The sequence below is a fragment of the Leptodactylus fuscus genome, chromosome 5 (assembly GCF_031893055.1).
Source record: "Leptodactylus fuscus isolate aLepFus1 chromosome 5, aLepFus1.hap2, whole genome shotgun sequence".
In the NCBI taxonomy this organism is placed as follows: domain Eukaryota; kingdom Metazoa; phylum Chordata; class Amphibia; order Anura; family Leptodactylidae; genus Leptodactylus; species Leptodactylus fuscus.
In genome coordinates, this window is record NC_134269.1 from 97,963,587 (window position 1) to 97,979,680 (window position 16,094).

Below are 16,094 nucleotides of genomic sequence, written 5' to 3' on the forward strand. Positions count from 1 at the left end.
TTCCGTCCACATCTAGGGAGGTTAGCCACAGTGCCATGGGCTTTAAACTTCTTGATGACACTGCGCACGGTAGACACAGGAACATTCAGGTCTTTAGAGATGGACCCTGTAGCCTTGAGATTGTTCATACTTCCTCACAATTTTGCTTCTCAACTCCTCAGTTCTTTGGTCTTCTTTCTTTTCTCTATGCTCAATGTGGTATACACAAGGACACAGGACAGAGGTTGAGTCAACTTTAATCCATTTCAACTGGCTGCAAGTGTGATTTAGTTATTGCCACCGCCTGTTAGGTGCCTCAGGTAAGTAACAGGTGCTGTTAATTACACAAATTAGAGAAGCATCACATGATTTTTCAAACTGCCAATACTTTTGTCCACCCCCTTTTTTATGTTTGGTGTGGAATTATATCCAATTTGGCATTTTGACAATTCTTTTTGTGGTTTTCCATTGAAAACAAATTAAATGAAGATAATAATACCAAAGAATCTGTGATTGCAATCATTTTCTGGAAGAAAATGAGTATTATCTGACAGAATTGCAGGGGTGCCAATACTTTTGGCCAACACTGTACATGAATAGCCCTTTAGACATATGAACAAGCACATGCCCCCTGGATAATTTGTCATTGTTACATTCTTTCAGAATATACAGGACATATACAGTCATGGCCAAAAGTTTTGAGAATTATACAAATATTAATTTTTACAAAGTCTACTGCTTCAGTTGTTCTAATGGCAATTTGCAAATACTCCAGAATGTTATAAAGAGTGATCAGCTTAACAGCAATTACTTGCAAAGTCAATATTTGCCTAGAAAATGAACTTTATCCCCCAAAACACATTTCAACATCATTGCAGCCCTGCCTTAAAAGGACCAGCTAACATCGTTTCAGTGATTGCTCCATTAACACAGGTGTGGGTGTTGATGAGGACAGGGCTGGAGAGCAATCTGTCATGATTAAGTAAGAATGACACCACTGGACACTTTAAAAGGAGGCTGGTGCTTGGCATCATTGTTTCTCTTCTGTTAACCATGGTTATCTCTAAAGAAACACGTGCAGTCATCATTGCACTGCACAAAAATGGCCTAACAGGGAAGAGTATCGCAGCTAGAAAGATTGCACCTCAGTCAACAATCTATTGCATCATCAAGAACTTCAAGGAGAGAGGTTTCATTGTTGGCAGAAAGGCTTCGGGCCGTCCAAGAAAGACCAGCAAGCGCCAGGACCGTCTCTTACAAGTGTTTCAGCTGCAGGATCGGGCTACCAGCAGTGCAGAGCTCAGGAATGGCAGCAGGCAGGTGTGAGTGCATCTGCACGCACTGTGAGGCGGAGACTCTTGGAGCAAGGCCTGGTCTCAAGGAGGGCAGCAAAGAAGCCACTTCTCTCCAGAAAAAACATCAGGGACAGACTGATATTCTGCAAAAGGTACAGGGAGTGGACTGCTGAGGACTGGGGTAAAGTCTTTTTCTCTGATGAATCCCCTTTTTGATTGTTTGGGACATCTGGAAAACAGCTTATTCGGAGGAGACGAGGTGAGCGCTACCACCAGTCTTGTCTCATGCCAACTGTAAAGCATCCTGAAACCATTCATGTGTGGGGTTGCTTCTCAGCCAAGGGAATCGGCTCTCTCACAGTCTTTCCTAAAAACACAGCCATGAATAAAGAATGGTACCAGAATGTCTTCCAAGATCAACTTCTCCCAACCGTCCAAGAGCAGTTTGGCGATCAACAATGCCTTTTCCAGCATGATGGAGCACCTTGCCATAAAGCAAAGGTGATAACTAAATGGCTCAGGGAACAAAACATAGAGATTTGGGGTCCATGGCTTGGAAACTCCCCAGATCTTAATCCCATTGAGAACTTGTGGTCAATCATCAAGAGACGGGTGGACAAACAAAAACCTACAAATTCTGACAAAATGCAAGTATTGATTGTGCAAGAATGGACTGCCATCAGTCAGGATTTGGTCCAGAAGTTGATTGAGAGCATGCCAGGGAGAATTGCAGAGGTCCTGAAGAAGAAGGGTCAACACTGCAAATATTGACTTGCTGCATTAACTCATTCTAACTGTCAATATAAGCTTTTGTTACTCATAATATGATTGCAATTATATTTCTATATGTGCTAAAAACATCTGACAAACACACATAAAAACCAGAGGGCAGCAGATCATGTGAAAATATAAGATTTGTGTCATTCTCAAAACTTTTGGCCATGACTGTATATATGGAAAGGACACACACTGTATACCAAAGTGTATTTAAAAAGAAAAAATTACAAGTCCATTTTGTTTAGCTCTGTTCAAGGCAAGTATATTTTCACCCTGACAGTACATAACATTATACGCAATTATTCTCAGAAGAACTTACAAGTAACAAATCCATGGTACGGAGCTTGCAGAGCTCCTGGTTAATACTACACGTATTGGCTTGAAGCAAAGCAGCAATGAGGCGAGTAGTGTGAAGACGAGCATTTCCTAAAGGTTCTTCCAAAATACCAATGGTGGTCAAGATGGATTCTTTCTGCATTAAAATAAAAACATTTAATCAAAAAAAATTTTTTTTTTTAAACTCATACTAAATGACAGTATAATAGTAATATGAAATTAAAACAGTACATTTTATTCAGTATTAAAATACACAGTAGCCAGACTGCAGCTAGGGAAATTGTCCTTTATTAACAGTCCAAGCCACACTGTAGGTCGGGGTCTACCTAAAACATGTATTTTTAAATGTCTTGGCAACCAGGGACAGGTAGTTAAAGAGCACCTGTCATCACTCCTAACATATTTTCTAATAAATAATTGTATTCCTTATAAAAGAACAATTCTATTATCTCTTTTCTTTTATTTCTGTATTAGGTGGCCAGTTCTACTGGAATTTCTGAATAACTGACAAATTGTGTGAATAATTGAATAATTGTGTGTTAAAGCGTACCTGTCCACTCTCCTGATGTCTCTGTTTTAGTGAACAATTGGTTTACAATATTGTAATTGTATTGTTATAATAGACTTTTGGAGGGTTATTTTAAAATGACACCCCCAATATAGCAGCTCTCATAGCTGTATATACAAAGCTCTTATCTCTTGGTTATTAACAGCTGGTTGCCCACTCTTATTTTAACAGGATATACAGGCATGTCCTTGAAGAGTTAATTAGCCATTGCCTAGTCGAATATACAGTCAACAGGTAGAGAGCATTTAGGTAATCCTAAAAATTGTAGCCGTCAAAAGCCTGAATGGCCTCCACAGTCACTAGATCTCTTCTGTATCATACTACTGATTGCGGGAATTAACCGACCGACCAACTAACAATTTCCCAAAAACAGAGTGAGTGTGTATTCTATTAATCTATATCACTCATTCTGGAATCTAGCAAGCCCTGGGGAGTTCGCCACGTTTCCCTATGAAGTACGGCAGCGGCATTAAACCATCACACCCCCTTCTATTCTAGCCTTTATCAGTAGGCAATTTACCATCAGCCATAAAGGGGGTGTGATTGTTTAATGCTGCTGCCGTACTTCATGGGGCAACACGGCAAACTCCCCAGGGCTTGCTAGTAATGATCCCATAATGAGTGATGTAGATTAATATAATACACTCTCACTCTGTTTTTGGGAAATTGTCAGTTGGTTCCACACATTCCAACTGTTTTACATTGTCTGACACTTGGTCTATTAGTGTCTTAGGGAGCGTTCACACTACCGTCAGTGTACGACAGGTAGTGTCCGCTACTAATGTCCGTTCAAAATCTTGTGCGGACATTAGCAGCGGACACTAGCTGTGTCAGTGACATTTTTCATTCTTTTAAATGGACATCAGGTGCGTTGTTTTACACTCCGTGCCTGTCCTTAAGTGTCCGTTCCTAAAGATGTCCGACTTTTCAAGCGGACAGAAAAAACCTACATGTCGGGTTTTTTTGTCTGCTTGAAAAGTCGGACATCTTTACGAACGGACAGTTAAGAACAGGCATATAGTGTAAAACAACGCACCCGATCGCCATTTAAATGAATGAAAAATGTCACGGACAGAGCTAGTGTTCGTTGCCAATGTCCGTGCAAGATTTTGAAAGGACATTAGCAGCGGACACTACCTGTCGGACACTGACGGTAGTGTGAACGCCCCCTTATAGTATTTTTAATTGTTTCAATAAAGATCATTATTTTAAAACGTTTATAGTATACTCACCTATTTTCCCTTTGCAATTATTATTTTGGGCACGTTATATATTTTATATCTAATTATTTATTCCAGATTTTAAAGTACATCCAGGTTTTGAACTTTTTTTTTCAAGATTTATGATAAAAGCAGTGCCAAGAAAGAACTTTTGCTTTTTATCCCTGTACCACAGATTTCAAGTACAAAGTCAGAGCAACTCTGTGTGAAAATACCCTTACTGTTAGTTCAAAGCTAATCAGATCTGAGTATTTTATAGGGCTTACCTTAGGTGGGTGCTCAAGCAGATGGTGAAAATCCTTCAGACGTGATTCTATGCCTTGAAGGACGCTGCTACTGACCACAGAACCTGGCCTCTCATATCCCTGAGGAAGTGAATCCAAAAGAGGATCCACACTAGAGACAGAAAAAAATACTGAGATACACTGCAATAGTAAACAATCAAGGGACTGACTGACCAAGGAATAGAACTAAAGGAGAAGCAATGTTTTAGATAATTGAAGATGAAGGAGAGCAATCTTGCATGTTTTGCCAGAATGCACCCCGTAGACTGAAAGCCCTTGCGGACAGGGCCTTTCATTTAACTGTACCAGCTGATCACTGTTGGTATTGTATTTGTCTTGTATATTTTGTGTACGGTATGTAAACCCTCAAATGCACAGCACCATGGAATTAATGGTGCAATATAAATATTATTATTATTATTATTATTATTATTATTAATAATAATATACTACTCTGTAGACTCCATACTAAAGTGGATCTCCACTAGGAGATCAAAACTTCAGATAAACATATACAGACCAAGTAGTTAAAAAATAAACAGGAAAAAATAGCACCAAATGACATTTTGCTTGATGACTGATGCACAATATATCGCTGGGTCTTTGGTTTCAACAGAATGTACACTACATTGTCAACCAACGCTTATTTTATTGCAATCTATGTATAGATTGACAAACCTTGGTCTTCTGGTTTCCAGTAATGTCAGCAAAATTTGGGTTCCACACACAACACAGCTCTCAGTTGGCTCTCCATTAAACATGTTGTGTAGAAGTTGCTCTACACACTGTTGTCTACAGATACAAAATAAAAACATTGTAAATAGTTGCACATGAAACAAATAATTTTCCTAACTAAACACAAAAAAAGCATAACAGGTAAAGCATACTTAAAGCACACTTCCATTTATAAAACAAATTTTCATATAAGAAACTTGTAATATATCTTATTAATGAAATATGAGTCCTTCTCCATTTATAAAGCTTAGATATTTTCTACACTAAAGTCTGAGTGACCCTGTTGTTTCTTCAAGATAACACCTCTGTAGAGAATAAGGTAATAAATCAATAAACAGTCTCCTGCTTCCCCCTCTCTTTAGACTTCTGTGTGTGGCCTGAAGGCAGTACCACACAGTGATGGGATTTATTAAGACTGGAGTTTCCCTTTTAATATCCCACAAGAACTCCTTGTTCTCCTCCACAGAAATTATGACTTCCACTGGCAGACATCCTCCATCCACTACCTAGGGATCCAGATATCCCCTTTAGATGCGACCCTGTACTCTGCTAACTACCCCCAGCTGTTTTGCGAATTGCGAGCCCTCTTGGACAGATGGCAGCCTTTGCCTATTTCTCTTCTGGGGAGAATTGCCGCGGTCAAGATGACTCTCCTTCCGAAGCTTTTATATTATTTGAGACACTCCCAGTTGCAGTCCCCCGGGTAGACTTAAGAAATTTACAGAAGGCCATCTTTCAGTTTATATGGCAAGCCAAGCGACATTATATTTTCTGTTCTGTCATGCTGGCGGGGAGCCAGGCTGTCATGCATCTATTGCACTATTATTGGGCAACCCATCTGCACTGCATACCATTTTGGGCTGCTATGAGATTGAAACACACTGGCTGGATTTGTGTGTTGGCTCCCCTCCTGCCCCTCTTCCCCCTACCTACTTGGCTCCATCCGCTTCACTAGGTCTATTTGGTCTGCCTGCAGTGTTAGGTTTTCCCTGATGTCACCTAAATTCTCGATGGTATCTATATTATATAACCCTCTCCTCCCAGATAGTCTGTCTTCGGCTATGGTTAAGGTGTGACTGCGGTGGGCCTCTACCGGATTGCTGATATGGTTGACTCGGCGTCATTGGAGTTCAGGCCCTTTGCCTATCTTATGGCTAACTTGAATCTCACGACCACTGAGTGGCTTCACTACTCCCAGGTGGTCCATTTTGTCCGCTCCCTCCATGGGTCCTCTAATGTGTCACTCCATGGGTCCTCTAATGTGTCACTCCCTACGGCTTTCGAGAAGATCTGCCGTGCGGGCACGTGCACCAAGGGTCTCATCTCTTCAATCTACCAGCTTTTTGCCTGTCAGGCAACCGACTTCCCTGTTAGTCACCGCTATATGTCCAGATGGGAGGAGGCAGTGGGTAAACCTATTTCCCCAGGACAGTGGTAGAATGTGTGGTTTAGGGCTCAGAAGTCCTCCCAACGTGTGACCTTCAGTGAGGCTCAGTATAAACTGTTGATGCACTGGTATCACACCCCGCCCTCCTTCATGCATTGAACCTGGCAATTCCTCGGAGTGCTGGCACTGCGGTACTGCAGACGGTACACTGTAGCATATTTTCTAGACATGTCCACTCATCCTGATCTTCTGGAGGGAGGTTAAAACTCTTACAGATGCCCTTTTTCTGCAAGGGGTCCCCCTTGTTTATCTCCTGAACCTCCCTCCTAGATACCTAGATAGTAAGGCATCCAGGCTCTTCCTGTACTGCAGCAAAGGTCCTCATTGCTAGAAACTGGAAGAGTGTGAATCCTCCTTCCGGTCTTGTGCTTCTGGCTCAAATGAAGGTACTTGAGAAGCTTTGAATTTCTGTCTGCTAGTCTCAATAATATTCTGGACGCCTTCTGCTCTATCTGAACCCTCTAGGGCACATATTGTATTTTACAGGGTCTCTGATCCTTGATTTCCCTCTTTTTCTCCTCCTCCCCCTTTGTTTTTTCCTTGTCTTTTCTGATTATCTTCTCCCCTCGTCCTTTTTCTGTCTTGTTGTCTGGTTTGGCTTTTGCTTTTTTGGGGATTTGGCAGCTTGCCTTCCTCTCTTTGTTGTTTTTGTTTTGTTCCTTATATAACTTTTTTGTGAAACACTCTTCAATAAAAATTACAGTTATAGAAAAAAAAGACTGGAGTTATACCAGTTTTAAATCTTTCCTATGGCAGAAAACTCTGGTCTATTAATAATTCTTGTGCATGTAAATAGGGCTCGTTCACATCTGTGCACGATCTCCGTTCATACAGGTTTCCGTTTCCTGCACAAAACAGAGCAGGAGACGGAAACCTGCAGTCATCTTTCAAACTCATTCATTTGAATGGGTTTGAAAGGTGTTCAGCCGTGAGCGCCGGTGAGCGTTTTGTGCTCTCCGCCGCGAAAAAACGTTTTTTTTTTTAAACCGGACACAGAGTTGGACATGAAGTATTCTGTGACCGGTTTAAAAAAAACGGTTTCGCGGCGGAGAACATAAAACGCTCACCGGCGCTCACAGCCGGACCCGGTCTGACAGCTTTCTGTCTTCTGCATGCAGAAGACGGAAAGCTCAGAACGGAGTCCGGGCGATAGTGTGAACCCAGCGTAAGTGTCCCTGAACCCAAATTTAGACTAGTCAATGACTGGCATAGCATAGATTTCTGATATGATACCCGTTTTCTGGCATGAGTTATAGTAATTCCAATAAAACATTTGAACAAACCTAAATTCTGTTGAATTACAAAAGAAATGTCTGGCACTCACGATTCAAGAGTTACCAAAAGAGGATCAGTCTCCAGTATTTCCTGCATTTGACTGCACTGATCTCTACTCAAGCGAATAAGATCACATAATGTTTGGGACGCATTAGACTGCCTCTGAAAAATAAAAAGTAAGAAAAGTGAGCACACCACAAAATACAATCCAACATGCAAAGAAGAGCTTGCTGCACTATTTTGCTCAGTGAATGCAGGTCTCTCTGTAGTAATTCTGATGAACTGTCAACTGACACAAGATAAAAGTAGCCCACTCCTCTTATTTTTATTTATAGTACCTATAACCTATAGTGCAAAGGGTTTTCATATACTGTACAAGTTCAATGACAAGTACACTAAATATAAAACTAACTAGATGACTTATCTGGTACAAGAAGGAAAGAGGACACTTCCTGCAAGAGCTTACAATCTACAAGGGAAGGTAGGTGAAGACAGTAGGTGAGGATAAGAGTTACTCATATGGTAGCCTTATGGGGAGTTTTTCAGACAGAAAATCAGTATCAAATCAATGACAGTGCTTTGTAGGGCGCCTTCTACACTTTCCAAAGATGCCTTTCTTATTCTGCAAGGTACCTCAATTTTCGTGAAAATCAGGATTTTGATCATATGCAAAATAGCTTAAAAAGTCTTTAGGACAGTTCTTCCCCTAACAAGGGCTTTGCTCTCTGCTCTAGATAAACGCCTGTAGATGCAGGCAAAGTGGGAGAAAGTGCGAGACATCAATCAACAATAGGGGCGAGCTGGGTGGCAGCTATGGGTAACTATCTAGAGCAGACAATCAATCAAGGCCCAGCCGGAGAAGAAACACCCCTAAGAAAGCCCTATTCAGCTAATTTGCATAATAATAATAAAATACAGATTTCTCCTAAAGATTGAGCTGCAATATAGAATAAGAAAGGCATCTTTGGAAATTGTTGAATTAGCCCTGCAAGGTACTGTCATTAGTTTGATACAGATTTTGCTGCTGACAGACTGCATTTAAAGACAAGACAAAGCAGCAAGTCAGGGACCCAGAAGTTATTTTTTTACGCACATGTATGAAGTTCAATGACATTTGAATGCAGGAATGATGTTCAATGGAATAAAATAAAAAGTTAGTCAAAGGAAAATTAAGGCAGCAGTAACAAAAATCAAGCAAAAGAATGGGAACGATAGACCACCCCAAATAAAGAAGTTTTAGGGCACACTTAAACTGTGTAGCAGATGTAGCAGAGCAGAGTGTGCATAAGGGTTCCAGTGCACCCTCGGCTCTGCTACATCTGATGTAGCAGAGCCGAGTGTGCATAAGGGTTCCAGTGCACCCTCGGCTCTGCTACATCTGATGTAGCAGAGCCGAGTGTGCATAAGGGTTCCAGTGCACCCTCGGCTCTGCTACATCTGATGTAGCAGAGCCGAGTGTGCATAAGGGATCTAGTGCACCCTCGGCTCTGCTACATCTGATGGGCTGACCGGCACACGGTGTAGTTGAGCAGAACTGGCTCAACACTAATAAGTCTCTGCATTCCCATAGGAATGCATTGGCCAGCCTTCGGCCAATCAGCGCTGGCTCTGCCGGAGGAGGCGGAGTCTAAGGTCGGACCTGAATGGAGACTGGTGTGGAGCGATCTTAGACTCCGCCTCCTCCAGCAGAGCCAGCGCTGATTGGTCGAATTCCGTACTCTGGCCAATCAGCGCTTTCCAATGCATTCCTATGGGAAAAAGTTTATCTCACAAAAATCACAATTACACACCCTATAGAGCCCCAAAAAGTTATTTTTAATAACATTCCTACCTAAATAAAGGTTATCCCTAGCTATCCCTGCCTGTACAGCTATCCCTGTCTCATAGTCACAAAGTTCACATTCTCATATGACCCGGATTTGAAATCCACTATTCGTCTAAAATGGAGGTCACCTGATTTCGGCAGCCAATGACTTTTTCCGATTTTTTTCAATGCCTCCAGTGTCGTAGTTCCTGTCCCACCTCCCCTGCGCTGTTATTGGTGCAAAAAAAGCGTCAGGGAAGATGGGAGGGGAATCGAATTTTTTTGGAGTTTGCCACGTGATGTTCGATTTGAATCGAACACATCGAACAGCCTGATATCCGATCAAACATGAGTTCAATAGAACACTGTTCGCTCATCTCTAGTTATAATGGTATACTTAAAAGATAAGGGAACGATAACAAAAGCAATTAACCATGTTAGGAGTAAAATGTACATATGAACAGAGATCAAAAAAATTAATGTTGAACTAAAAAATAAATTAAACATTCAATGTTAAATTAAATAAAGATCATGACTACAAACATCAATAATGAACAACTCAGGAAGATATACAATTAAACATGGTTTGAGAGTATGAATCAGGATTTTTCCACATAAGTGACAGTTCTTTGCCTAAACAGATTGATAGCTGCTTCATGACATCAATACTCACATCTTCATCCTGACTGCAATTGATAAGGTCTATCAGCCTCTGAATGAGCCTCTCTTCATTTAGCCACTGAAATGGAAAACAAGATGTATAATGTTACAGGGTGGTATAAGAAAATTGACTCTAACCAAGAGAAAGGTTCTTCTGACATAAAAACAAGATTAAGTTCCATTCAGATCATGTTTTTGACATTTGTTTAGCAAATACAAAATAACAGAAGCAAACAAAATGCTCATTTGTTTACTAATAAATCAATATTGAAGAGGATAGAGAAGAAGAAGCAGGAAGGAGAAGGAATAAGGAGAAGGAATAAGGAGAAGGAATAAGAAGGAGGAAGAAGGAGGAGAAAGAAGGAAGAAGAAGAATTTATTTCTTTCCATTTTTTGGACAGACAAAAATTATGATATATAGGGGCAACATGGTGGCTCAGTGGTTGGCACTGCAGCCTTGCAGAGCTGGAGTCCTGGGTTCGAATCCCGCCAGGAGCAACATCTGCAAGGAGTTTGTATGTTCTCCCCGTGTTTGTGTGGATTTCCTCCCACTCTACAAAGACAAAGTGATAGGAAAAAAAAAAGAAGTACATTGTGTGATCCCTATATGGGGCTCACAATCTACATAAAAAAAAGAAGTATGATATATTATGTTTTTGTGTTCTTCAAAAAACAGAAACTTTTTTTTTTTGTAACATTAATTTTTATGTAAACGAATGGACATTTTCATCTGTTTTTAGCACCGGTTATATGGATGTGCTGAACAGATGTAAAAAAAAATGTGATGTGAATAGAGCCTATAAGACCAAATAATGGCTAGAGAACAGTACAACTTAGGTTTATGCTATGCTAAATACTCAGAGTTGGTATGAGTTGGCAGATGCTTTAGTCCAGGTCGGGAAGGAGATCCCTCAGGAGACCTACTGCAACCTCATAAGGAGTATGCCCAGGCATTGCAGGGAGGTCATACAGGCACGCGGAGGCCACACACACTACTCAGCCTCATTTTGAAATGTTTTAAGGAAATTACATCAAAGTTGGATCAGCCTGTAGTGTGTTTTTCCACTTTAATTTTGGGGGTAACTCCAAATCCAGGCCTCCATTGGTTAATAAATAAGATTTCCATTGATGATTTTTGTGTGATTTTGTTGTCATCACATTCAACTTTGTACAGAACAAAGTATTCAATGAGAATATTTCATTCATTCAGATCTAGAGTGTGTTTTTGAGTGTTCCCTTTATTTTTTTGAGCAGTGTATTTCACACACAGGAAATGTTTGGCCTATAAAAAATGTATTACTGGAGACACTTAATATAAATAAGAAACAATTATTATAAGTCCACATGGCATATACAGTGTTGACTAAAAGTATAGGCACCCCTGCAATACTGTCAGATAATACTCATTTTCTTCCAGAAAAAAAATTGTGAGGAAGCTCAAGGCTACAAGTCCATCTCCAAAGACCTGAATGTTCCTGTGTCTACGGTGCGCAGTGTCATCAAGAAGTTTAAAGCCCTGTGGCTAACCTCCCTAGATGTGGACGGAAAAGAAAAATTGACAAGAGATTTCAACGCAAGATTGTGCGGATGGTGGATAAAGAACCTCGACTAACATCCAAACAAGTTCAAGCTGCCCTGCAGTCCGAGGGTACAACAGTGTCAACCCGTACTATCCGTCGGTGTCTGAATGAAAAGGGACTGTATGGTAGGATACCCAGGAAGACCCCACTTCTTACCCAGAGACATAAAAAAGCCAGGCTGGAGTTTGCCAAAACTTACCTGAGAAAGCCAAAAATGTTTTAGAAGAATGTTCTCTGGTCAGATGAGACAAAAGTAGAGCTTTTTGGGAAAAGGCATCAACATAGAGTTTACAGAAAAAAAAAAAGAGGCCTTCAAAGAAAAGAACACGGTCCCTACAGTCAAACATGGCGGAGGTTCCCTGATGTTTTGGGGTTGCTTTGCTGCCTCTGGCGCTGGACTGCTTGACCGTGTGCATGGCATTATGAAGTCTGAAGACTACCAACAAATTTTGCAGCATAATGTAGGGCCCAGTGTGAGAAAGCTGGGTCTCGCTCAGAGGTCATGGGTCTTTCAGCAGGACAATGACCCAAAACACACTTCAAAAAGCACTAGAAAATGGTTTGAGAGAAAGCACTGGAGACTTCTAAAGTGACCAGCAATGAGTCCAGACCTGAATCCCATAGAACACCTGTGGAGAGATCTCAAAATGGCAGTTTGGAGAAGGCACCCTTCAAATCTCAGGGACCTGGAGCAGTTTGCCAAAGAAGAATGGTCTAAAATTCCAGCAGAGCATTGTAAGAAACTCATTGATGGTTGTTCACAGTTATTTTGTCTAAAGGTTGTGCTACCAAGTATTAGGCTGAGGGTGCCAATACTTTTGTCCGGCCCATTTTTGGAGTTTTGTGTAAAATGATCAATTATTTGACTTTTTTTCCATTCTCTTTTATGTTTTTTTCATTGCAAGCAAAATAAATGAAGATATTAATACCAAAGAGTTTGTGCTTGCAATCATTTTCTGGAAGAAAATGAGTATTATCTGACAGAATTGCCGGGGTGCCAATACCTTCAGCCAACACTGTACATTTACTGCATGAAGTCAAATTTATTGACTAGCACTGACAGCATATCGGAATGATATTTCATCAATGTCTTATCAATAGGGTCTAAATAGATAGAACTTTATCAAGATGATGTGATAATAACACCACTTGTACAATCTTTACATCATAAGATTAAAGGGAGTCTATCAGCAGCAAGTTGGTTATAAAACTTATCACAGTACCTTGTAGAGGTGATTCTATAGCAGATCTGGGCAAAGCCCAGCCCCCGGGCCATATCTGGCCCTCTGACTGATTCAGTCCGGCCCGCACGGCTTTGACTAGGGAGGCGTGTCTAGGGGGGCGTGTCTAGGAGGCGTGTCTTAGTGCCGGCCGAAGATGGAGATGTGGAGCGTGTCATAAAGTACTGAGAGATGTAAGGTGAGATGCAGGGGGGAGAGAGAGAATGTGTGTGTGTCTATATGTGTGTGTGTCTATGTCTGTCTGTCTATATGTGTGTGTCTATATGTGTCTGTCTGTGTGTCTCAGCAACCTAGGGGCAGAGATGGAAGGGGAATGTTATACTAGGGCATAGATGGCAGATGGAGGGGGGGACATGAAACTGGGGGGGACATGAAACTGGGGAGAGATGGAGGGGGGGGGACATGAAATGGGGAAAATAAAGGGGGATATGAAACTGAGGGAGAAATGGAGGGGGGGACATGAAACTGGGGGTAGATGAAGAGGGCACTTAGATTGGGGGGACATTAAACCGTGGAGGAAGCTGTAGGGGACCTGTCTGCCTCTAGTTGCCCCCTGTTTAATGTCATCCTCCAGCTACTCCTACGGTTTAATGTCTGCTTCCCGATTTTAATGTCCCGCTCCAGCTGTCAATTTATTGCCCCCCTCCAACTATCCCCACTGTTTAATGTCCCCCTCCAGCTGCTCCAGTTTCGTGTTCCTTCTAGTTTCCCCCAGTTTATACTGAGGCACCAGGAGAGGGACCTAATACTGTGGGGCAGTTGGAAGGGAACATTATAATGTGGGGGCATATAATGTACAGATAACTGTAGGAGGATTATACTGTGTGAGGGCACATGGAAAGATGATTGGGAATAGGCGGAGTCAACGTAGAAGTGGGTGGAGCTAAATTTACCGTGGCACGGCCCTCTAGCATAGTTTCAATTTCTTATGCGGCCCCATGGGAAAATTAATTACCCACTCCTGTTCTATAGTGTTCAAATACTTCTCTGTTACTTGGCTTTGTAGCCTCGTTTTCATGAAAAGCAATGTTTTATTCATATGCAAATGAGAGGGAAATACTTTGTGAGCCTGCCTTTCCTTGTTTGGTCCATGTTATTAGCTCTAGATTCCCAGGAAACACACTTCTAAATGGTAATTTACATGAAAATGGAGCTCCAAAACTGAACTGCTACTGGGATTAGGTTTATCACCGATTCTACTGCTGACAGACTACTATAAGCACTGTGCTTTTACAGTTAACTCAATATTATACAAGTTTTAACAAATCTCACATTTAGCACTTCTTGTCTAAGTGGAGCCGGCTCCACACAACTGATGAGACGAAGCAAAAGGTCCATCATAGCTGAAGTACCGATGTGTTCCAGCACCAGTGTAAGGAACTTTTCCTTTTTCCTCAAAAATCCAATTACCTAAACAAAACAAAGTTAAAATGCAACATATAAATGGTTAACAGATTATATATACAGTAAAGGTTTTCACAGTATCTAATGTTAGGTTCACACCAAGTAACAGAGATGTGTAATACTAAAACAGTGGTTATACACAGAGCCTATAATAGGGTCTGTCAGATGTCCATCATTTTTAAATTGGAAGAGGCGGAGGAAAAAGTCCTGAGTGCAGAACTTTTTCCTCTGACAATGTTCAGTGGACTCTGCACTGGATTCCGCAACAGAGAGTGCAATGCAGATGTGAACCTAACGTTAGCCACACAATATGCAGCGGTCATCAATTTATAAAAAAAAATCCCAAGGAACAGCTTTAAAAGAGCTTCTTGCACTTTACTTAGAACACACACTCAGAATATTGAGAACAGCAAGGGTGGTGCCACAAAATGTACCGGCTAAGGTTATAACTGGGCCACTGGTGCCCTGACATGTATGTGAGACAACAATTTTGCTGTTATTGTACTATCAGTAATGAAATCCATCTGAATTAATGTGCGTTTCACTTATAGAGACATGAAAGTACCAGTGGTCTGGGAACTGGATGCAGGAGTACATCGTGTGGCACCACCATAAGAGATGCAATTTCATATAAATATTAACCATAAGAAGATATCCAAAAGATGGAACAATCTTTTAAATGCTATTTTACAATTAAAAAAAAAAAAAAAAAGTATCCTACATAACGTTAGAGAAAAAAATAGTAATTTAAAAACAGTTCAATAGGTGTGATTTATCAGGCAGGATAAACAAGCATTTTTTGATTTTTGTTTTTGACTCCATGCCTTTCAATAGCCGTTACTTTTTTAAATTTTCTGTTCACAGAGCTGTATGAGGGGTTAATTTTTGCAGGACAAATCCTAATTTGTGGTACCATAGTAGCTGTTGTGCTTGGAATTGCATGCAGCTCCGTCCCATTTAATTGAGACTGGGATAATCTGCTGCTCAGAAAAGAGACACTGTGGACCTATAAGTTACGACAGGTCCACTGAACAGGATTAATAAGCAGATAGACTCTGAGACCAGGCTTTATCTGAGGCCTGGTTCACATCTGCGTCAGTAATCATTACCCCCCCCCCCCCCCCTCAAACGGACTACTGAACACATTGGCAAGCGGTGTGCAGTGAAAGCACATGGACCCCATAGACTATAATGTGGTCCGTGTGCTTTCCACACGGTCTCTGCACAGAACATGCGGACAGAAAAGTACTTCACAATCTACTTTCCTATCCGCATGACTCGTGCGGAGACCGAGCGGAAATCACACGGACCCCATTATAGTAAATGGGGTCCGTGTGCTTTCACTGCACACCGCTTGCCAATGCGTTCGGTAGTCTGTTCGGGGGGAGGGGGTCCCATGCAGACTCCCCCGAACGGATTACCGACGCAGATGTGAACAAGGCCTTAGTCCTGTGATTTTTTTGCTGCCACCCTTGGTTAGTGGATGTTC

At 41.4% G+C, this 16,094-nt stretch overlaps 1 protein-coding gene across 5 annotated transcripts in view; it reads right to left on the reverse strand.

The window, feature by feature from the left end:
* The window catches only part of PPP6R2 (protein phosphatase 6 regulatory subunit 2), a 95,208-nt gene that overhangs the window by 49,930 nt on the left and 29,184 nt on the right, over window positions 1-16,094 (reverse strand). For all 5 annotated transcript variants that reach the window (XM_075273810.1, XM_075273808.1, XM_075273809.1 and 2 more), the window contains exons 5-10: window positions 14,474-14,611; window positions 10,394-10,459; window positions 7,966-8,078; window positions 5,138-5,251; window positions 4,442-4,571; window positions 2,371-2,523 (exon numbers count right to left, since the gene is read on the reverse strand). In XM_075273810.1, the coding sequence (XP_075129911.1) occupies window positions 2,371-2,523; window positions 4,442-4,571; window positions 5,138-5,251; window positions 7,966-8,078; window positions 10,394-10,459; window positions 14,474-14,611 (714 nt within the window). The remainder of the gene's footprint in view (window positions 1-2,370; window positions 2,524-4,441; window positions 4,572-5,137; window positions 5,252-7,965; window positions 8,079-10,393; window positions 10,460-14,473; window positions 14,612-16,094) is intronic.